The following is a 24,512-nucleotide window of genomic DNA, read 5'->3' as shown; positions in this document are numbered from 1 at the left end:
AAAAAAAGAATTTTAGTATATGTGCTGCCGAAGCAAGCACGGTTAAAAAAAAAGAAAAAGACAGATTGACCTTGAATTCTTTCTGGGTCCATATTTCTAGTTTTGCAAAGATTTGTAATATAAGGACAGTAGTTCTCAATTTCTCAGAATATCACATTGTAACTTAAATGATAAACTGATATATCTATCCAACTTTATTATCGTCAATTGCTCCTTTCCTTCTGGTACATAATTTTCTTTTAGCTTAGGGGAAAAAGTCTAAAAAATTCTTATCAGCTCTGAATATCGGCTTCCCACCTGGCCAACTTTTGACTATGGAGCTTTTTTTTTTTTTTTAATTCTTTTAAGTATCTTGTCAGTTTTCAGCCAGGATAAATAGCAATTTTTCTGGTAGCACTGAATAATCCTTCCTTGGGTTTAAGAGGAGTCCCTAAAGAGGATTCAAAGGATACTACCTTCCCAAGATCCAGTCACTCCCCAAAATAACCAAAAGAACCAACAATCCGCATGCCTCAGGTAGGCAACAAAATGAGACAAGCAAAAAAGTAATAGTTATCCCTGGGAGAGAAAGGATCAATAGCCAATGGGTTTGATTTAGAAAGGAAGGATCATTGCGAAATTTTATTTTCCTTTTCTATCAGCCCCTGAAAATCAGTCTTCAATTGATTGATCATTTGTAGGAGGGCATATGAGAAATTCTGGTTATCTCTTTGCACTATGAGAAAGAATGACCAATGATCTTTCTAATTCTCATCTAAATTTGGTAGAATCTTCTGAAAAGATATGCTGCTCTCCAGGGGACATGAATTCTTTTAATGGGGGTCTAAGATTTATTCACAGAGGACATTACATAAGAAGGCCAGAAGCTGCAAAGCCTGATTACAGAGTAAAGGACAATGAGTCCTACTGTCTGTCCCAGGGGCTTCTGCTAAATTCACTTCCTGACTTTCAGCATTTGCTTGAGTAATCCACCCACTCTAAATCTTGCAACCAAAAAAGTTAGCTAAAACAGGAAAATGGGGCCAGATTTTGAGAAGGAAAATTTACATTTAATTTTTATTCTGAGTCTAATTTCTGCTCTTATTCTTACATCTTATGGGAGTCTCTAAGTGTAGTCATTGCATTTCATTGTGTACTCCTTTTAATTTGGTCTTCCACAGATGCCAATGAATCATTTAGGATGACAGCTCCCTAAAAATTTTTTCTTTCAAATACAGCCAAATCAAAGGATCCATCATCTGATCATTGAAGAGGAGTTCTCAATAGTGACTTAAACCAGTAGGCCTTTTCATGGAAAGACCTGGAAATAGCTTTCCTAGCTCAGAATAAATTTTTACCACAGATTCAAGAGATATTCCTGGAGTAGGTATAGACGATGTAGCCCCCATGATTCAAAAAGTTCACTCTCAAAATTAGTCTAAGACACCAAAGGCCTTCAGTGCAGATGGTAAGGTGTCTCTAGTCTCCTGAGAAAACATGAGAAGCCTCCAGTCATAGACTTGCTAATCTGTGACAGTGGGCAGGCACTACTGGAATGGGATTTTTTCCAACATAAGCACAGAAACAAAGGTTGAGATGATGAAAGCCACTTTGGACTAGGGTCTTTTAGGATGATTCCCCTGAGAGCTGACATAGTTGGACGAAGACTATTGGATCCACATAGGGCTGTCCACCAGATTCACAGCAGTACATGCATCCTCCAGTTGTCAGAGATCAAAGAGAGTATTCTCACTGGCCAAAAAGCCAAGCTCTCAGGATACAGAATGACACAGCAGACAGACCATCTCTGAAAGGAAAAGGATTAATAAAAACCAAAAGTGCTCATATCAAATAACCAGTCACTGAAACCAAAGAGCTAGTTCCTCAGATTTTTCTCCTGCTAATGTACGTTTAGAAAAGGAAAAAAAAGGACTCTCACCACTCTGCTTCCACTGGACTCTGCAGGAGTCTGATGTGGTAAGAATTCTTACCTTTTACAGTTCTATGAGAAGTCCCAGGATCTTTCTACTGCAACAGCTTCAGAATGAGCCATGCCTAGCCAGTGAGGTCTCCCGGGCTCACCAAAAGTGCTGGTGAAGAAAAATTTTCCTCTATCCTTCAAAGGTTTTTCCAGCTGTTCTAAAATTTAAAGTGACATGAGACAGATTAACAGAAGAAAATCAAATTTAATTTTATACATATGGGAATCCCACAAACATGAGAGGTTCAAAGTCTGAAAGGTAACATGAGGCATATATGGGGTACCTGGGTGGTTCAGATGGTTAAGCCTCTGCCTTCAGCTCAAGTCGGTCTCCAGATCCTGGGATGGAGCCCCATGTCAGGCTTCCACCTCAGTGAGGAGTCTGCTTCTCTCCCTCTGCCTCTAACCCTGCTTGTGCTCTTTCTGTCTCTCTCTTTCAAATGAACTAAAAAAAAAAAAAAAAGGCATACATGCTATCCTGAGATAAGGAATGGAAGAGGAACGGAGGCCGTTAATGCACTGGGCAATAAGAAAAGATGATGGTTAATTAGATGTTTGCCCTGTGATACAGATGGGTCATTCAGATAAAATTTCTCTCTATTCAACTCTTACTCAGAGAAAGACTCCTCCAATTTAGATTCTTCTAAGTAGTTAAGGGAGGGGCAAAATGTTATCTTGAGCCCTTAGGGTCTTGAATGCCTTCAGCTCAAAATAGTCTGCATGCTAAAGTGGCATATTTTGAAGAGATTTGCTCTGAACCCCTTTGGCCCCATATATTTTAGGAATTTGTTGCAATTTATTTGTAATCCAGTGAATGTTTAAATTTACTACAATGAATTGTATTACTTCTCATGTTCACATTTATGTACATGCATAGACATGACTAAATAGATATAACAAAAGATTAATAGTAGTGTAAGATAACAAGTGGTTTTTACTAATTTTCATACTTCACAACATTTTCTATAGTTAGCCAATATTATTTTCATAAGAAAAATAATTTTCGGGCGCCTGGGTGGCTCAGTGGGTTAAGCTGCTGCCTTCGGCTCAGGTCATGGTCTCAGGGTCCTGAGATCGAGTCCCGCATCGGGCTCTCTGCTCTGCAAGGAGCCTGCTTCCTCCTCTCTCTGCCTGCCTGTCTGCCTACTTGTGATCTCTGTCTGTCAAATAAATAAATAAAATCTTAAAAAAAAAAAAAAGAAAGAAAAATAATTTTCTAATACCAAAAATAATGTTTTATATAATACAGTAAATTTTTATGACAATAAGATTTTAAGAATATATGAAATTATATTTGATAAAATTTAAGAATGTAGGATAGCATATAGAGTATATTAGAAAATATTCCACCAAATTTAAAATTTTAAGGATTAGTTCCATGTGAAAGAAGTCCAGATATCCAGAAAGTTCAATTTTGTGAAAAGAAATAACTCTCCAAATATTCTAGATAAAGTAATACACCAACAAAACACAAATTACAAAACTATTGTACGTAATGGTTGGCATAGAGAAATGTACAAGCACAGCATGTGCTTGGAAGGGGTGGCATAGTCGACTAAATGACTGGAATCCATGAGTAATGCAATTTTTTCAAGGCCAGAGGTCACAAACCTGATTGATTTTACAGGCCCACACTACTCACTGGAAGTTCTACACTGAGATCTGAATGTATAAAGTCACTGTAAAATTTTAAAAGGTTTGGGTTTTATTTTTTTAAAAGCTTAACTATATTTTAGATGATTAAAAAGCTAAATGATAGCCTGGTGTATCTTGTCAGAGAAATTAAGATAAAGTGCTATGTAGATTCTAATAGAAAAAACAAATACAAATTATAGACTTTAAGGGCACCTACATGGTGCAGTCAGTTAAGCATCCAACTCTCGGTTTTGGCTCAGGTTGTAAACTTGGGGTCATGAGATAGAGCCCGCGTGGGGCTGAGTGCAGAGTTGGCTTAGGATTCTCTCTCCCTCTCTTCCTCTCCAGCCCCCCTCACCTGCTCTCTTGCTCTAACTAAAATAAATATAAAATAAATCTTTAAAAAAAATTACAGAATATTAAAAAAAAAATTACAGAATATAATACCACCATTATATTTTGATCCTTCAAGAATTCAGTAAAACACTAAAGGATATTCCAAATCAGAAAGGAAGGAGAAACAACCATGGTTACCTTATACGCTATATCCAAATCAAGAAACAAAGCTTATAAAATCTAACTTACTAATTACTCCTCAGGTATTCTCCTCTCATCATTCAGACCCCTAGGGACTTTGTCCGGTCCTCCATTTTCCTCATGTGGTTTAATGCAACAACCTTATTAATTTATATAGTCACCTCTAATCTCCCTCCAATTCAGCCTCTATTCAATCTCTAGAGATGTCATAAAACACAAATCTAATCCTGTCACTTCCCTGCTTAAATACCCTGTCTTGAGTTCTTGCATCCCCTCCCAACCTCACTCACAGCTGTTTATAACTACCACACTCTCACCCCATCCCAACCTTCCTTCAACAAGTATCAACTTCTAAACTGGCCATTGCAGGTTCTCAAGATCTGAGCCAAGCCTAACTTTCTAGGCTCACCTCTTGCTTTCCCATGTGCACACACACCTTCACCACACATTAGTCTATCTAAGCAACTTACCATTTCCAGAATAGACAGTATTCTTTCGGCCTCCCCCACAATGCTACCTTGCTGACCCTTCTGACTGCCTATCTCATCCCCAATCTCACACTGGTAAGTCTGATTTCAAATATATTACCCATTTTGCACCCATAAATACTTTACAGATCGCATAAAAAGCAAATCCAAAACAAACTGAAGTTTTGTTTAAAAATATAAAACTACTTGGGGCGCCTGGGTGGCTCAGTGGGTTAAAGCCTCTGCCTTTGGCTCGGGTCATGATCCCAGGGTCCTGGGATCAAGCCCCACATTGGGCTGTCTACTCAGTGGGGAGCCTGCTTCCTCCTCTCTCTCTGCCTGCTTCTCTGCCCACTTGTGAACTCTGTCAAATAAATAAATAAAATCTTTAAAAAAATAAAATAAAAAGGGACGCCTGGGTGGCTCGGTTGGTTGAGCAGCTGCCTTCGGCTCAGGTCATGATCCCAGGGTCCTGGGATCGAGTCCCACATCGTGCTCCTTGCTTGGCAGGGATCCTGCTTCTCCCTCTGCCTCTGCCTGCCTCTCTGTCTGCCTGTGCTCGCTCGCTCTCTCTCCCTCTGTCTCTGACAAATAAATAAAATCTTAAAAAAATAAATAAATAAAAATTAAAAAATTAAATAAAAATATAAAACTACAGAGCGTAGTAACTGAGAAGTGTTGTTTACATATTGTTTAGAATATTAATGATAGCCTCTTTGAATTTGAGAACTAAAGTGTCCTATAGAAACTTATTTAACAAATTTTGTTTAACAAGAAAGGAATTTTTTTTAAAGATTTTATTTATTTATTTGAGAGAGAGAGAGACAGTGAGAGAGAGCATGAGCGAGGAGAAGGTCAGAGGGAGAAGCAGACTCTCCATGGAGCTGGGAGCCCGATGTGGGACTCGATCCTGGGACTCCGGGATCATGACCTGAGCTGAAGGCAGTCGTCCAACTGGCAGTCGTCCAACCAACTGAGCCACCCAGGCATCCATGCAAGAAAGGAATTTTGAAGCAAAACCAGTTTCTAAGCATTTGTGCTAAAAAACAAAACAAAACAAAACAAACCAGACAAATAATAGTAATACTAGTTCATCTAACTATCATTTTAAAAATTCAATTCTTGGGGCACCTGGGTGGCTCAGTTGGTTAAAGATCTACCATTGGCTCAGGTCACCGCCAGGGTCCTAGGATCAAGGCCCTGCTGAGCAGGGAGTCAGCTTCTTCCTCTCCCACTTCCCCTGCTTGCGCTCTCTCTCAAATAGATAAATAAAATCTTTAAAAATAAATAAAAAGTCAATTCTTAAGTGCTAAGGCAATTCAGATACAATCTACAATTTTTGAACTCCACTAACAATAATCAGTATTTTTATTAATTAATTATAATGCCCATGACTTTGGAGGAAAGACGCAATACATTTAATAACATTGCAACATAATTTGTTTCTTATATCAGTTATTTGGTTTTGGTTACAGTATAATCCTTATCCTCTTTGAAAATTTAGTTTAATAGATATTCAGTCATGGATTATTACTCATACTATTATCAATCATGTTATCCTACATAACACATTTTCTCCAGAATTTACTGGCTTAACACAAAACACTTTATTTAGCTCACATTTCTGTTATTTTGCACTTTGGGGTGGGTTCAGCTAAGTGCTTCTGAGCTCATGTATGTATCTGTGCATCCCTTGCTGGAGTGACTTGTTTTTGCTCTGTGTAGTAGCTGTCCTCCAGTTGGCTAGCCTGGTCTTGTTCAGATGGCAGGTCAGCCAGTTTTCCAAGATGGGGAACAGAAGCATACAAGGTGTCTTGAGGTCCATCACTAGAATTAAATGAATTCTATTGGCAAAAAAAAAAGTCACCATTGAGAAGTCACCATCAAGAAGCCACTGAGAAGATTCTACTTCCACTTCTTATTGGAAGGGGCTGCAGACATATGGCAAAGCTCATGGTTATAGGAAACAGGGAATTGTGGCTACACATTTTATGTGAAAGGTATAGCTAAATAATAGGAGACTAATGGCATTTAAAGTCTGGAAATATCTTCAATATTAGAGTAGAAAGGTAGGTTTTTATTTGACTGCTAACAGATGCCACCAAAGATTTGAGTTCCAGATAGTAACAGGTTCAGAGTTGACACAGCTTTTTTTTTTTTTTTTTCATTTTTTAATTTTTTTAAACTAGGCTCTTTGCCCAAGGTGGGGCTTGAACTCACAACCCTAAGATCAAGAGTCAGATGCTGTACCCACTGAGCCAGTCAGGCGCCCCTGATATTTTTTAAAAAAATATTCCCATGAGTTAGAGAGCAATCTAACCAGGTTCCCCCCACCACCACCACCACCTTCTACCACTATTGTTTTCCTACCTGGAATGCCATTCACTTCCAGAATTCCCCTTGACCTAGCAAGGATCTGCTCAGTCACCAAAAAACTTTTTAGAAAACTGTCCCGCTACGCACATCACTATACAGTGGGTTTAAATGCTCCTGTGCTATTTCTAGCACTCACCCCGTTGCACGGCAATTCTTTGTTTCCTCCATTGAACTGTGAATGCTTCCAGAGAACGAGAATGGGCTTCAACTTATTCCTCCTGTCACAGGGAAGTGCCTGGCATTTGTAAGGCATCTCATAAATGCTTACTAAATCAACAGTAGGTGCAATGGCCAGTGGGGGAATAACTTATGGGTATGTATGACTACAGTTCTGTAAAGACAAACTGCTGTTAACTCGCCTTCAAGAAGTCAGTCGCCTACAACGCAAAAATCATACAGGAGAGCGTCTCAGGAAAAACCCACTCTTTACTCAACAACCACACACACACGGGATGATGTTTCCCTTTACGGAAAGTCCCAAGAGTCGCGCCGTGGATACCGTAAAAGGGAGGGAAGCCCTTGGGGAAGAAAACCGGGCTTCCCGCTTTACGGCACTCGTCAAGGCGGCAAAGTGCCCGGCTGTCAGTTGGAGGGGGGCGGGGGGCCTTTGCCCCCGCCCCCTCGGACTGGACTTCCGCTCACCGAGAAGGCGTGTTCCGGGCTCTCCCACCCAGCTCTGGGCGCCGGTTAAGACCACGGTCCCCGTCACCGGTGCCATGGAGGCGCCGGTGGAGGCGGAAGTCGAAAATGAAGACGGCGACAGCATCTGCGGGGATTTGTGCTTCATGGACAAAGGCCTGCGGAGGTAAAGGGTGCTCCGCAGCCGGGAGCGGCCCGCGCGTTCCGCAGGCGGCCGCCGTAGATAGCAAGCCGCCCCGGAGCCGAGGCGCCACAGCTCTACCCAGACGGCACACAGACGCTGTCTGGCTCCCCGCTGCCTTACTGCGCCGTAACTGCTCTTCTGAAGTGCCAGGTCCAGCGAGTCCTCATTCCTTTCCTCCTTGGCCTTCTGAGTAGCCTGGACACTGCCCTACGATCTCATTCTCCACCAGTCTTTGGCCGGCCTCCCTCTTCACTGGTTCTCCTTTCTTTTTTTTTTTTTTTTTTGTTTTTTTTTTTGTTTTTTAAAGATTTTTTATTTATTTGTCAGAGAGAGAGGGAGAGCGAGCGAGCACAGGCAGACAGAATGGCAGGCAGAGGCAGAAGCAGGCTCCCCGCCGAGCAAGGAGCCCGATGTGGGACTCGATCCCAGAACGCTGGGATCATGACCTGGGCCGAAGGCAGCTGCTTAACCAACTGAGCCACCCAGGCGTCCCTTTCTTGACGGATTATTCTTCCTTTGCCTGCGCTGTCGTGGTTGGTCGTCTCGGGTTCCTCTTGTGTCTGCTACTCTTTCTCTTACCTGGACAAAAAGTGGCGCTTTGGTTAAATTTGGCAACCGTGGAGGGAAGGTGTACTGCTCTTAATTAGGTTTTCCTCGATTCTCTTTGCCTCCCTTCTAATTTCTCCTTTGCAAAGCACTATGATCCATATATACATAAACTTTTTGAGAGTACTCAACATCATATTTAGCTAATCATTTCCTTCTTACATGCAGCCCAGATTTATACATGTCTTACTAGGGTCTTGATTCTTTACTGACTGGTCCCTGTCTACCTTTTCGGCATTAACCTCTTACGATTTCTCCATTTCTCTGATTAGCCATAGTGATCTACAGGCAGTTCCTTGCTGTGCGCGAACAGCACTTGCTGTTTCTTCGTGGCATGCCCTGCTTTATGCGGAACCTTGCTGCTGAAAATTAAACCGTCCTTTTCTGGATGGTGATCTCAAATTTGCCAGAAGACCCCAGGGAGATGGCTTTTAAAGGAATATTTACATTTATGTTTAATAGGTGCCATTTACTGAATGCCATCTGTGTGTACATACCATATATGTTATCACTACTCCTCACAATAATTCTACAAGGTAGTAATTTTACAAGTGACAGATCTGAGATTCAGAGGATGTAAATAGTGTTCCCAACTTCTTCCGGTTGGCAAGCCACTAAGTGCAAATTCAAAGCTATTTCTATCTAATTTCACTTTCTGCTTTTTCTACTGTGGCAGATTATCTGCACAGTACTAATTTCCAGAAACTGAAATGTGTGAGAAAATAAATGACCGTCATTAAGAGCATGTGTTAATAGGAAGCACAAGGATAGCTCAGTAAACGACAGGAGCCAGGGAATTGGAAAATACTTCAGCAGTCACATTTAGAGATTGATAGTTTCAAATTTACAAATGCTTTTATCTTTTTCTGCCACACGTTAGTATGTGCTTCATTCTGAAGTTTAAGGGAGGAGCTGAATGACTTTATGACATACTTAAAGTGGTTTTGATTTTTTATTTTGAATTTGAGATTCTTGATGCTAATTTGGAAGCACACCAGAATTCTTCATTTTTTTTTTTTACTCCCTGACTGCTAAACTTCTCACTTCTCTGCTGCCACAGTTGTTTCCTCCACAGTAGCTGCTACAGAACATTGAACAGATGCCCATGACGTTGTGTGGCCCCATTCCCCACTGTCCCTCTGCCCAGCACTACTGAACTATAGGCACCATAGTTTTTATTCCTGGAACTACCATCTTTAGGAGAGGTTCTGGTTATAAATAGCTGAACTTGAGAGAATGAAGAGATGAGTTCTATTTAGGGGAGGTGCATTCCAAATGTATAGAAGGAAGGATGGACTTTTTTTTTTACTAAAAAGAGTAATAACTAGTGGTTTCTTTTGAAATCCGACTACATTCTGAGTTAAATAGCTGTTGCAGACAGTAAAGAAAGTAAGATTACAAAGTACAGTGCCAGATCTGGACTTACACTGCCTCAGGTAATAACTATAAGAACTTGGACAAGTTATTTAATTTCTGCAAACTTCAGTATCCTTATGATACCTATTGCTTAGAATTGTTGTGGAAATTAAATTAAATTAAATGAGGGAACAGAGGTTTAGAGAGGTTAACTCATTTGTTCAAGTAATTTAGCAAAAAAAAAAAACAAAAAAAGTAGTAGAATGAAGATTTGAACTGGGGTATTATGATTCCAGCATCATTACAATTATAGCTTTCATTATATGCTCATGACTTGGTTGCTTATAGAAGGGAGAAATGCCCAGGGTCACTTGCCTCTCTTGAGTGGGTTTCTTCTTTATCTGTATGGTCCAGAATACCGATTAGTGGTAAGAAGCACTGTACCTTACAAGATGTTAAAAGGCTACCACAAGTAGGAATGATTTTATTATAAAATGAGTAGAGCACATGCATATCATCTACATGCTATTTGGTTGATCTTAATTACATTTGGTCATAATTTTCAAATCTGTTTTTTACTTGCTTTTGATAATATATATTTTCTCTTGTAGCATATCAGAATTATCTTTAGATTCATCCCTTCATGCCATCAATCTTCATTGTAATAACATCTCAAAAATCGAAGCCATTGATCATGTTTGGAATTTACAACACTTAGATCTGTCATCTAATCAAATAGATCGAATTGAAGGGCTAAACACACTGACAAAACTGTGCACTTTAAATTTGTCCTGCAATTTGATCACAAGAATAGAAGGTTTGTAAGTGATTTTCATGTGATATTTTGCCTAAGGAAGATGATTTAAGTCCACTTTCCTTCTTCCCAAAAGAATGGAATAAATACTATCATAAACTTTTGAAAACTGACCTTAAAATTTACTACATAAAAGTTTTCTTCCAGAAAAGTAAACAATTTTTTAAGTATTTTGCAAAATACCAATAAAATTGATTTTACTGTTACCAGACTATAGATTTGCTTCAAAACTGTCTGAAATAGTATTGTAATCTATATAGCATTATTTTATCTTATTTTATTTTAGGACTTGAAGCACTAACTAATCTGACTAGACTGAATTTATCTTATAACCAAATAAATGATCTTAGTGGTAAGTAGATAATCTTGTGTTTTCTATAATGCTGAATGTTTGCCAAATGTGAGGAGTTAGGCTAAGCTCAGCATGCTGAAAACTGAATATTCCTGTTTTTGACCAAAAATGCCATCTAGAGAGTGTGCTTCAGTCTTAAGTATTTTTTTGTTGGTCCCAGAGCTATGGCTAAATAAAAAATAGGAATACAAACTAGGTGAAACTAGGTGATCAGTAACAGAAAAAAACTTGGAGGGCCTAGCTTCAGGAGAATAAGATTTTAATCTTAAATAATTGATCAATATGCTATCATATAAAGAATTATATAAATTATTATATATATTATATTTATTATTATTGTATAAAGAATAGTTCCAGTAGAACTTTTTACAGTGATGAAAATATTAAATATCCTTTCCGACATGGCGACAAATAGCCAGATGTGTCCTTGAGTGCTTGAAATGTGGCTTGTGTAGTGCGGAACTGAATTTGTAATTTTAGTTTAAACTCACAAAGCCACATGTGACTAGTGCTACCATATGGGATCATATAGCATATTGAACCATACTACATTCCAAAGGCTATATTGTAAATTGAAGATCAAATAATTTTCTTTTTGACTTTTAAGCAGGTCTAAGAAGGTTAAACAATTTTACCTATTTTTTAATTGATTAAAGTGATACACTGATAAAATGAACAAAGTTTAATGATTATTCTAAGAATTATCTCTTAGAATTGGCAGAATTCTTCTAATTATCATCATAATCCTGGCAATATTTGAAACAGTCTTATTCATGTGTTTATTTTTCTCCCATACTAGAAAAATACTAGCCGATTCCAGGTATTTCTAATACAAAAAATTAAAGCAGTCTACTCCCTGCTGTTAAACCGGAATAGCAAAAGTATATTAATTTTTTAAAACTTTTGCCCCCAAAGATGTGAAAGTAGTGGAGTTGAGTATTAACCCTAGCTCTGTCACTGCTGTGTGATGTTGAGCAAAGAATGTTACTGTTTGGATGCAGTTGCCTTATCTGAAAAATGTGAGTCTTGGATAAGATTGCTCATTCATTTACTCAACAAATATTTATTGAAGATAACTGTATCAAATAATGTTCTGTAGTGATAAAAAAAACAACAGATAGATAAGGTTCTTGTCATAGGGCATACCCTGTAGTGGGGAAGAAAAGCAAAAAATAAGATAATGTCAGCCCCTCAAAAATAAGCAAAAGATTTGAGCTAACCATTTCCCAGGAGGAAATCTAAATGGCAAATTAGTAAGCACGTGAAAAAAAAAATGTTTAGCATCTTTAGTGATTAAGGCAATACAAATTACTACTTCATACCTACTAGAATAGATAGTTTAGAAATTTGTAATTTATAATACAAAATACTGATGAGATTATAGAGCAACTAGAATTTGCACACATTGTGAGGAGAACTGAAAATGAAACAACTACTTTGGAAAAGAGTTTGAAGGTTTCTTACAATGTTAAACATACACTTACCATATGATCATGCAGTCCCTCTCCTAGGTATTTAAGAGAAATGAAAACATGTCTGTTCAAAAACCTGTACATGAAAGTTTATATCATTATATAGCTTTTTATATAATATTGTTTATATGATTCTTTTTTTTTAATTTTTTTTTTAATTTATTTGACAGAGATCACAAGTAGGCAGAGAGGCAGGCAGAGAGAGAGGAAGGGAAGCAGGCACCCCCCCGAGCAGAGAGCCCAACACGGGGCTCGATCCCATGACCCTGGGATCATGACCCGAGCCGAAAGCAGAGGCTTTAACCCACTGAGCCACGGAGGCGCCCCTGTTTATATGATTCTTTATAATTTTCTGAAACTGTAAACCATCCATATGTCTGTCACCTAGTAAACAAATTATGATTCATCCACCTGATAGACTACTGCTTGGCAGTAACGTGAATAGATCTAAAAAGAATTAGGCTAAGGGCAGGGAGTGAGACACAGAAGGATGCACTATATGGTTTCATTTATATGACATTCTGACCAAGACAGGCTATAGGAGCAGAAATCTGATCCCTAGTTTCCAGGGGTTGAAGATGGGACACATTGGCTAGAGTGATGGAATGTTCTGTATCTCAGTTATAGTAGTAGCTATACAACTGTATATGCTTGCTTATGTAGATTGAGCTGTACACCTGAAAGGGTTCATTTAGTGACTTCATATTGGATTATAATAAATATGAAGAAAATATAATAGGCAACCATGTAAGTTTTAATAGATAATTCTTAGAATGATAATAATTTATGTGTTCAATAAATAAAGGCAGTGTATATGATAAGTGCATGCAAAGACACTAAGGCATCTTTAACCTTGTCATGATAAAGGAAGAGAAAGACAGGTAATATGGCTAGAGCATAGCAAATGAGGGATTAGTGTGCTAATAAAAGAGATGAGAAGGTAGGCAAAGGCCAGATCACAGCTTCATACTCTGGGTAAAAATGTTTGCATATTATTCTAGGTGCAATAGGAAGCCATAAGAGGGCTTTAAACAAGTGACGTACTGTTTTTAAAGGATCACTTTGGTTGCTGAGTGAGTGAAGAATGGATTTTAGGAGAATCAGAGTGGAAGTCAGGTGACCAGTTAGGAAGCTATTTCAGTGGTCTAGGTGAGAGATAATGGAGACTTGGACTAGGGTGAAAATAGTATAGAGGAGCACATGTACTTCTCACAGAAGTACACAGAAGTACTTCTCACAGAAGTATGGGAGGTCCATACATTCTGTTTGAAGAGAACCAGGGACCAGGAACCTCTGGGCTAGGGCTTTAAGAGATGCTAAACCTGTTTCTTCAAAATAACAAATGTCTTTACTCATACTGTTTATTAGGTATAGCTATTGGCAGACTTCTTATTAATGCTTCTTTGCCTCAAAATCTACTCTGTATAGAATTATTTTGAATTAGCTGTTGGAAAAATGACTTTGGTGGCTTCAAAAGAGTTTTTTTTTTTCCCTTACTGCAGGTTTGATTCCCCTTCATGGAATTAAACATAAACTTAGATATATTGACCTACATAGCAATTGTATAGATAGTATCCATCACTTACTTCAGTGTGTGGTAGGATTGAACTTCTTGACTAATCTTATTTTGGAAAAAAATGGAGACGATAACCCTGTCTGTCATGTACCAGGTATGAGCAATTAATACTTTTTGTAACAGTAATACTTTTGTAACAGTTAATATTCAGAGCTCCTTTGTTTCCTGTAACTGGTATTTGTCACCCTTTAATTTGTCTTAAGCTTTGCAACTTTTTATAATATATTTGGAAAAACATAATTGCTATTAAGTAATTTTATCAAGACAAATTCAGTTAAAAGAATGTTTATCTGATAAATAATTCTCTTTAGACAGTTTTATATTTTTTTAATTTATTTTTTATTTATTTTCAGCATAACAGTATTCATTATTTTTGCACCACACCCAGTGCTCCATGCAATCCGTGCCCTCTATAATACCCACCACCTGGTACCCCAATCTCCCACCCCCTGCCACTTCAAAACCCTCAGATTGTTTTTCAGAGTCCATAGTCTCTCATGGTTCACCTCCCCTTCCAATTTCCCCCAACTCTCTTCTCCTCTCTAACTCCCCATGTCCTCCATGCTATTTGTTATGCTCCACAAGTGAATGCCTCAAAATTAGATTGTTATGATCTATTCTTAAACAGTATAATACTATGCAGCCATAGTATTATACTAAAAAAAAAGAATGTGGAATCTTTAGCTATTGATAGGCAGTTATCTCCAAGATACACTGTTGATAGAAAAAAGCAAGCTCGTTTGAAAGCATTCCATGTAATTGGTTATCATTTGTATGCAAAGGGTAACATATGTGTGTTTATTTGCTGATTATATATATAAAATATCTAGAAGGCTATACCAAAAATTGTTAACAGTGGCTACCTGCAGTATTAAGTAGGTAGGAATCAGGAAATGCAGAAAGAGTGGAAAAGGTAGCTGGGAATCAGGAAATATTAAGAAAATTTTTTCCTGTGTACCTTTTTTATTTTGTTTGTGAATGTGTTAACTTAATAATATGATATATAGAAGATTCTGCGAAAAAGCCATTTGATCTAATTCAGAATCACTGAAGTTGGTAAGTACAAAGCAGACCAGACTACTATTTCTTATTATCACTTATTTCAAATGGCTTAACCAAGCAATAAGATACAAATGTAAAATACAAATATATACTCTAAAGATCAGCTTGAATAGAAGTTGGCTACAGAGTTGGCTCCAAACTGTCATTAATATGCAACTTTATGAAGGCTTTTCCCAGAATAGAAACCCATTTTGATAATTTTATTTCATTGAAGAACATAATAGATGTGGGATGAACTATTTTCCTAAGGCCATATAATAGAGAGTCTACCTAAGTATCAGGACAGACCTCAGTTTTCTGGGGAAACCCTGTTTTTTGGGGTGGGGGAGGAGCTTATTTCTAAAACAACTTTATTTTTGTTTTCTGTACTCACCCAAGTTGGATTTTTTCCCCTAACAATTTGTCTAAGAATCTCTGGTTCCTACAGTTTGAACCTTTGTTTTTCACTTTATTTGATGAGGTATTTCAATACGGTTGCCCTCCCCCTAGAATTGAAAGGATACTTACTATTACCAAAATAACTTTTTTCCCCTCAAAATTTCTAATATTGATTTGCCAGATTCTTTCTTTCTTTTGGAGTTCTTCCAACCACTTCATTGGCCTTTTTAGAAATACTTGGTTTTAACATTATATTTCAGCAAAGTTAAAGTGTTTCTTTTAGCCTAAACACCAAATGTAAATTTTTCAGATTTCTCATATTTCATTGTATGTAGAAAATATTCTTGAATAGTTTATAGATTGCCTATCTTAATCTTAATTATATCTAATTTCAGGGAGAAAGATGGGGACCTTTAATTGTAAAATAAAATAAAATAATACTTATAATACTAAAATAAAATAATATTTAAGGCCTCATTAGCAAAATCTGAATTTCTGGTGGTTACCACATTATCTTGATTTATATTTATACTACTCATATTACAAATAAAAGACATGTTTGGCTTTCTGTTCAGAATAAATTTACCAGTACCGTGCATTTATAACTTTAAAGCAATTTCACAAAAGATAAATTCAGCAATAATGATTTTTAACTTTCTGATCATCACCAGGAGGATTATGTGGGAGGCGTGGTGGAGAGTGTTTTGTTTGTTTTATAGTTAAAACGATTACATACTAGAGAAGGACTAAGTAGCTTTTCTTACAAGTATATTAGTTGTATTCCAAGACTAATTTTATCATTCAGGTGATATAGCTGGTAGGTGATAAATTTATTGTATTTGAGAAATAATTAACTTTTTAATGCCTGACTTTTCATTTTGAATGATTTGTTTCCAAGGGTACAGAGCAATTATGCTCCAGACGTTGCCACAGCTTAGAATCCTAGACTGCAAGAACATATTTGGTGAGCCAGTAAATTCGTCAGAAATAAATTCATCACGCCTACAGTGCTTAGAAGGTCTTTTGGATAACTTAGTTTCTTCTGATTCTCCTCTAAATATAAGTGAAGATGAGGTATGGTATTGTTTTTTTCTAATAGAAAAGATACCTTCAAATTTTAATTCATGTAAATTTAAAAGATTTTGGTTTGTTTCTGTATCATAGATAATTGGTAGTATGCCAGTGGTAACACCACCCATTGATGAGATAGTTCCCTTGGATCAGTTTGCATCACCAACAGATACTGGTTTGACATCATTTATATCTATATGTCCATCTTCTGAGCCGGAGAAAGTTAACAATGAAAACAATTTTCATAACGACATGAAACTTCAGAAATTAGATGATCAAATTTTACAGCTTCTCACCGAAGTAACTATTTTTCCTATATTTCTAAGCAGTGTGTGTTGGGGAAAAAAAAAAAATAGTTAAGAAAAATTTAAAATAAAAATAACATATAAGCTAACCAACCCAAAACGATTTATACTTAACAGTCTGTTGTGTATGTATGTTTTTTTTTCCTTTACAGAAATAAGATTCTGTTTCGTAATAGTAGTAGAAAATCATGGCATACTTTTTTAACTTTTTCCTTATTGTCCTTCAAGAGTTTATTATTAATTCCTTTATTCTGCTGTACATCACATTTTTTTCTGTCCAACCAACCTTTTGACCTTGAGCAAACTCAGAATTCTTCTGACTCAATGTTTATAAACATAGAGGATATGTGAGTTACTTTGGGCCTCTACTATCTACAGTTGTTTAAAGGTCAAAACTACTTCTAGAATTTAGAGCTGAATGACAGGTTAACTTACATAGTTCCTGTTTCAGTTTCTGTTTACAGCAGACCCTCACCAAATTAATCTCTACTTTCCTGAGATATTCTTTACCCCTGCTACTAGTACACTGGCTTTTAGAATCTTGGAATTGTGAGAATGGACAATGCCTAGATTTTATTGGTGTTTGGGTCTCCAGTCTGTGCTGTAGCATTCTTGAATGTGATCTACAATAACAGTTGTTTTCTTAAGCACCACACTTCTCAGAATGCAGTGGATTATTATTTAGCCCCTATCTGGATAAAGGATAGACATATTGTGGTACAGGCTAAAGAAGCTATTAGTCAAATGTCAGTTTAACCTAGTTATTGTAATTAAATTTTAATATTCAAAATTTTTTTCTCCAAATGAGGGGGGGTGTGGAGTAGAAAATGCTAATGGTAGAATTATGATTCAAAAGGTTTTTAATACTTCTGAACTATTATCATAGTTATAACACTAACATAACAATGCTAGATAAACAAAAAGTCTGCCTTGGGGCAGTAAATGAATAGGGCTGTAAGGATTTGTGTGTGCTAGAAAACCCTAGACACCACTTGAGGCGCAGAGGTAGGTAGGAATAGACCTAGGATAAGAATGCCAGCTTATATATTCTTTGACATCCTTGATAACGTGTCACTGAGCTCTTAGTTCTTAGACTTACTGTTTCCTCAGATTTCATCGTTCCTCTTTTCTAAAGGCTGACTCTTCTGCCAGTGTCAGAACTTAGATTTAATTTTAATAACCTGAATTTGAAGTGAGCTTTTGCAACTTCTTTAATGCCATCCTCATTTCATTCTTACAACAACCCAATCAAGTAGCTAGGGATCAATATATCATTCTTATTTTATAGAAAAGAAATTCAGGAGTTTATGTAAGTGTCCTTTAGTAGTAAGAGTTGAAGCTTCAGACCCAAATCTCTGATATCCAGCCCAGTATTCTTTCCACCAATATGCTTCATACTCTGTTATAGTGATAATTCTTCCTACTTTGTAACCAAAAATAGGAGTCTAGCTATCTGGGGAAAAAACATGATTCATTGCTCTGCATATTAAAAAAATTAGGTGAATGCTAACTTGTGTGAAAGGTAAACAAACAGTTTTAATTTCCATTGATGTATATACTCAGTGTAATTTCAAAAGTAGTAATTTATAAGTCAGGTCATAAAATTACTGAAAATGTGCTATATTACCATGATGTTTTTTCTTAACTATGAGACTTAAAATTATTTCACTGATTTTGAGGTTCTCTGTGAAGACTTATTATGTCTTTTAGTTTTTCCCTATCATTTTACTACAAAATTTTCAAACTTAGAACAAATTTATAAGAATTTCATAGTGGATTCCAGTATACCCAGAAACTAGATTCCACTGTCAGCAGTTTACTTTGCTTATATCATGATATATCTATCCATTTATTCGTTGTTCAAACTATCTTATGACACATTCCAAAGCAAATATGTGCATTGGTATATTTCCCTCAAAATACTTAAGCATGTATATTATTAACTGTAAAGTTCAGTATTTTTTTAACCATATCTTTTGATGTAAAATACAGGTACGTGGGAGTGCCTGGGTGGCTCTGTCATTAATCATCTGCCTTCTACTCAGGTCCTGATCCCAGGGTCCTGGGATCAAGCCCAACATCGGGCTCCCTGCTTGAGGAGCCTGCTTCTCCCTCTCCCTCTGCCTGCTGTTCCCCCTGCCTTGTTCTCCCTCCCCCTTTCTCTCTCTCTCTGTCAAATAAATAAATAAAATCTTAAAAAAAAAAAATACAGATACATGTTTTCCCTGAATTGACAATATACAAGTATATACCTGTTACCAACTTCTATGAAGATAAACGTAACCATCATCAACCCATTCCCAGTCTTCCCCCACCCAAGGCAATCACTTTCCTCCCTTTTTCACCATAGATTATTGAATGCTTCTTCCAGAACCTAATATAAAAGCAGTTGTACAATACTCCTTTGTGTAAGGCCTCTTTAATTCAGTATAACTTTGAAATCATTCCATGTTGTATATCTGTTCTTTAGATCTTTATCACTCTCAGTAGTAGTTTCAGTATATAAGTTTTACATACCTTTTATTAAATTTATTCATAATTATTTTCTTTTATAACATTGTAAATTGAACCATTTCTGTGGTTTCATGTTCCATGATTGCTGCTTGTTTGTGAAATACTGTTTATTTATTTATTGATCTATATCTGTATCTATATCTTGGATCCTGTGACCTTGCTAACTTTATTTAATAGTGTTAGTACTTTTTTTTATATTTTCCTGGTGATTTCCTACATAAACAGTCATATGGAAACAGTTTTCCTTCTTCTCTCACCTTTATGCTGGCCCTTTATGCTTTGTTGCGATAGCTAGGGTTTGCAGCGCAATACTGAAGATGAATGGTAACAGTGAGCACAAGGATCTTATTCCTGATCCTCAGAGAGCCTTCTATATTTCCCAATTAAGTATGATGTGAGTCTTGTGTTTTTCATAGATGTCCTTTATCAAGTTAAGGAGTTTACTTCTCTTTCCAGTTAGCTGTGTTCTGATGTTATTGAATTTTTTTTACTAAATGCTTTTTCTGCATCTGTTGAGATGATCATATATTTTTTTAATTTTTGACTCACATGATAGTATGAATTACATTGATTAGTTTCCAGATGTTAAACAAACATTACATTTTGGGGATAAACCTCATTTAATCATGATAAATTATCTCCTATATAATTGGATTCAGTTTGCTAATATTTTATAAAGGTTTACAATTTCCTCACGAGGGATATTTGTTTTTACTTTTATAGTGGCATCTTTGGTATCGATACTAGATTAATGTTGCCTACCTAAATGAGTTGAAAACTGCCCCACTCCTCTAAAATTTTCTTAAAAATTTTTATAAGATTGGAATTAATCTTTCTTGAATGTTTGATAAAGTTCACCAGTAAAGTTATCTGGGCCTAGAAGGTTTGTGATCATGAATTCACTCTCTTTAATAATTACAAGGCAACTCATTTTCTATCTCATCATGTGTTGCTTTAGATAAGTTGTGTTTTATAATTTGTCCATTTCATCTAATTTGTCAGCATAAAATTATTACTAATATTCTCTTATTGTCTTTTTAACATCTATAGGATATGTAATGGTAGCCTTTCCTTTATTATAGATAATGATTTGTGTCCTCTCCTTTATTTTATAATTTTTTAATTAACTAATTAATTAATTATTTTGTCTTGGTCAGTTTAGCCAAGTGTGGGGTACCTGGGTGGCTCAGTTGGTTAAGCGTCTACCTTTGGCTCAGGTCATACTCCCAGGGTCCTGGGATCGAGTCCTGTATCACCTGCTTCTCCCTCTCCCTCTGCCCTTCCCCTTTCACCCCCACCTCCTGCTTGTGTTTCCTTGCTCCCTCTCTTGCTCTCTCAAAGAAATAAAATCTTTTTAAAAATTTAGCCAAGATTTTGTTTCTCTTACAAAGATAGTTTCGTAAATTTTATTTGCTTTCTGTGTTCTGTATTATTGATTTCTACATTTTATTTTTTCTACTTACTTCGAATTTACCCTTCATTTTTAAGCTTAATGTAAGTGCTTAGATTATTAATTTTAGAACTGTCTTCTAATTTAAATTAACCATCTAAAACAGTGAATATTTTTAAGCACTGCTTTAGCTACATTTCACAAATTTTTATACATTTGTTTTCATCATTGTTAACCTAGAAATATTTTCTAATTTCTCTTGTGATTTATTTCTTCATCCAAGGATTATTTAGAACTGTCTCATTTAATTCTCAAGTATTGTGGTTTCTAGTTCTGTTCTGTTAGTAACTTCCAATTTATTTTCATTTTGTCAGAGAACACTTTGAAATTTACTGAGACTTATTTTATAGCCCAGCATGTGGTCTGTCTTGGTGATTGTTCTTTGTGCACTTGGACAGAATGTTTATTGTACACTTGTTAAGTCAGGATGGCTGGTAGTTTTTTCAGATAGCTCATGTCATTACTGATATTTTTATCTAGTTCTATCAGTTACTGTTACTGATTTTTAAAAAATTTACTTGTCTGATTCTGTCATGTGTATGGAAGATGTTAAAATCTCCATCTAAAAGTGTTTCTCCCTTTAATTTTCTTAACATTCACTTATTATATTTTGAACCTCTGTTATTAAGCACATACATGTTTATGGCTGTGCTGTCTTCCTAATGAAGTATTCCTCTTTGTCTTGGGAGTATTCTTTGTCTTGAAGTCTGTTTTATCTGATATTATATAACCATTTCAGCCTTCTTATGCTTATAACTTATGTGATAAATTTTATCCATCAGTCAGGTTTTTGTTTTCTTTTTAAATAACAGCGTTACTGAGTTATAATTCGCTTACCATGAAATTCAGTGGTTTGTACCCATTGCCAGTCACTACCATTTTCTTCCAACCCTAGGCAGCTACTAGTGGATTTTATTTTTATATGGATTTGCCTGTTCTGGAAATTGCATATAAATGGAATCAACTATATGTGGCCCTTTGTGATTGTATTCTTTCATTTAGCATGATGTTTTCAAGTTTTGTCCACTTTATGGCATATATCAGTACTTCATTTTTTTTAAAATGTAAGTTAGTTTATTGTATGGATATACCACATTTTATCCATTCTTCATTTGATATGTTAATTTGGGTAATTTCCACTTTTTGACTATTATGAATAACACTACTGTGAATATTCAGGTATATGCTTTTGTGTGAACATAGGTTTTCATTTCTCTTTGCTATATATAGTAGTGGAATTGCTAGGTTAGATAGTAACTGTGTTTAACCTTTTGAGGAATGACGAGACTATTTCCAAAGCAACTGCACCATTTTACATTCCTTATATCATTGTATGAGGGTTCCAGTTTCTCTACATCTTCACCAACTTGTTATTATCTGTGGTTTTGATTGTAGTCATCCTACTGGGTATGAAGTGGTAGCCCATTGTGGCATCCATTTTCTTTTTACTTGCTTTATCTATATATTGAAGTAAGTTTTATATATTGGTGTGTCCTGTTTTTAATTCAGCCTGGCCATCACTCCTTTTGAAGAGTCCATAGTCCATTGACATTTACTATAATTGTTGATGAAGTTGGACTTAGATATACCATTTCATTGCTTTCTGTTCACTTTTTTATTCATTTTTCTACTTTTTCGATCTTGTATATTTGTTATAATCCAGTCTTAATTTGTATTTGGTTCTTTAGTCATACTTTTTATTTCTGTGTGTGATAGCTCTAAAAATAGACTTTTCAATACTATATTCATATAAAATGTAGAATTCTTATATCTATTACACTTTGTTATAGTTGCCAAATGTATCTCATTTGGCATTATAAACTCCAGAGACAGTGTTTTAATTTTTGCTTTAAAGGAATTAAGAGTAAAAAATATTTAAAAATTATTTGTATTTACATGTATATAAATCATATACGAAGGGCTCCTAGGTGGCTCAGTCAGTAAGCATCTGCCTTTGGCTCAGGTTACAATCACAGGGTCCTGGGATTGAGTCCCACGTCCATCTCCCTGCAAAGTAGGGAGCCTGCTTTTCCCTCTCCCTCTGCCTGCTGCTCCCCCTGCTTGTGCTCTCTCTCTCTCTCTGTCAAATAAATAAGTAAAATCTTTTTTAAAAAATAAAAATAAATCATATATGATACTTTCTTGCTGGAGATTTAATTTCCTTGTGTTATTATTTTCCTTCAGCCAGGACTTTCAGCCCGTACTTACTGTAGCAAATCCTATAGTGGCCATCTGAGAACAACAAATTCTCTTCGTTTTGCTTTTTTGAAGGACGCTTTTTGCTGAATATAGGATTCTATATTGACAGCTTTTTTTTTCTCTGTCTCCTGGCCTCCATAGTTTTGAACTCAAAGTCAGCATTAATTAGAATCCTTGATTTCCTGTATATAATGTCTCATTTTTCTTTGGCTGCTTTCAAGAATTTACCTTTACTTTTGATTTTCAGCAGTTTGGCGACATTGTGCTTAAGGATACTTTTTCTTCATATTTATCCTACTTAAGGTTTCTCTGAGTGTTTTAAGTCTGTAAATTGGTCTTTACCTAATTTAGGAAATTTTTGACATCATTTCAAATATTTTTCTGTCCCATATTCCCTTTTCTCAGATTCTGCTTAGACCTTTAGATACTCTTCTATGGTTCCCTGAGACTCTGTACATCTTACCAACTTTTTTCCCACTGTGTTCATTTTAAATAATTTTAATAATTAAATAACTTCAATAAACTGATCTTCAAGTACACTTACTCTTTCATCACCCATTCTCTTCTTAAGACCAGCCAATTTTTACTTCGGGTGTTGTATTTTTCAGTTGTACAATTTCAATTTTTTATAATTTCTTTTTCTCTACTGAATTTTTCTTTTCATTAAAGACAAGCATATTTTATATCATTGAATATGGTTATAATCTTTATTTTAAAGTTCTTATGATTTTTTTTTTTAATATTTTATTTATTTATTTGACAGAGAGAAATCACAAGTAGACAGAGGCAGGCAGAGAGAGAGAGAGGGAAGCAGGCTCCCTGCTGAGCAGAGAGCCCGATGCGGGACTCGATCCCAGGACCCTGAGATCATGACCTGAGCCGAAGGCAGCGGCTTAACCCACTGAGCCACCCAGGCGCCCCAAAGTTCTTATGATTTTTAATTGAAGTTTAGTTGATAAACAGTGTTACATAGTTTCAGGTATATAACATAGTGTTCTGACAAACTGTGTATTATGTTCACCACAATTGTAGCTACTATCTGTCACCATAAAATGCTATTACAATACCATTGACTGTATTCCCTATTCTCACTTATTCACTCCAGACCTGAAAACCTCTACCTTCTAATCTCTGACTCATTTCACCCACCCCTTCATTACTTCCCCTCTGGCAACAGCCAGTTTGTTCTCTGTATTCATGGGTCTGTTTTTGGGTTTTTTGTATGTTTGTTCATTTGGTTTTTTTTTAGATTCCACTTACACATGAAATCATAGTGTTTGTTTTTCTCTGACTTATTTCACTTAGCAGAATACCCTAGGTCCATCCATGTTGGCACCATGTTGCCATCACAGATGGCAATATAATTCTTTGTTATAGTTAAGTAATATACCATTGTTCGTTGCTTATTTGAACATTTGAGTCCTCTCAGGTTAGATCTCCATTGATTGTGTTTCCTTGGAGAATAGGAGAATATCCAGGACATGGTGGACGTTATGCTGCGGAGACTTTGGACGCTATTATAGCTAGCTCTCTGAAGAATGTTGATACTTTTGTCATAG

General features: G+C 36.2%; 1 protein-coding gene across 4 annotated transcripts in view; it reads left to right on the top strand.

The window, feature by feature from the left end:
- The first annotated feature begins 7,412 nt into the window (after nucleotides 1-7,412).
- LRRCC1 (leucine rich repeat and coiled-coil centrosomal protein 1) overlaps nucleotides 7,413-24,512 on the top strand; it is a 37,196-nt gene continuing 20,096 nt past the window's right edge. Inside the window, exons 1-6 of one of the 4 annotated variants that reach the window (XM_044245375.1) lie at nucleotides 7,413-7,780; nucleotides 10,372-10,577; nucleotides 10,861-10,926; nucleotides 13,901-14,068; nucleotides 16,313-16,488; nucleotides 16,579-16,785. In XM_044245375.1, coding sequence (XP_044101310.1) covers nucleotides 7,428-7,780; nucleotides 10,372-10,577; nucleotides 10,861-10,926; nucleotides 13,901-14,068; nucleotides 16,313-16,488; nucleotides 16,579-16,785 — 1,176 coding nt within the window. In that variant the 5' untranslated portion in view covers nucleotides 7,413-7,427. The remainder of the gene's footprint in view (nucleotides 7,781-10,371; nucleotides 10,578-10,860; nucleotides 10,927-13,900; nucleotides 14,069-16,312; nucleotides 16,489-16,578; nucleotides 16,786-24,512) is intronic. The other 3 variants (XM_044245376.1, XM_044245377.1, XM_044245378.1) reach the window with 3 other exon arrangements.

Source organism: Neovison vison, chromosome 4, assembly GCF_020171115.1.
Source record: "Neovison vison isolate M4711 chromosome 4, ASM_NN_V1, whole genome shotgun sequence".
Taxonomy (NCBI): domain Eukaryota; kingdom Metazoa; phylum Chordata; class Mammalia; order Carnivora; family Mustelidae; genus Neogale; species Neogale vison.
This window is presented reverse-complemented; position numbering and strand designations above follow the sequence as displayed.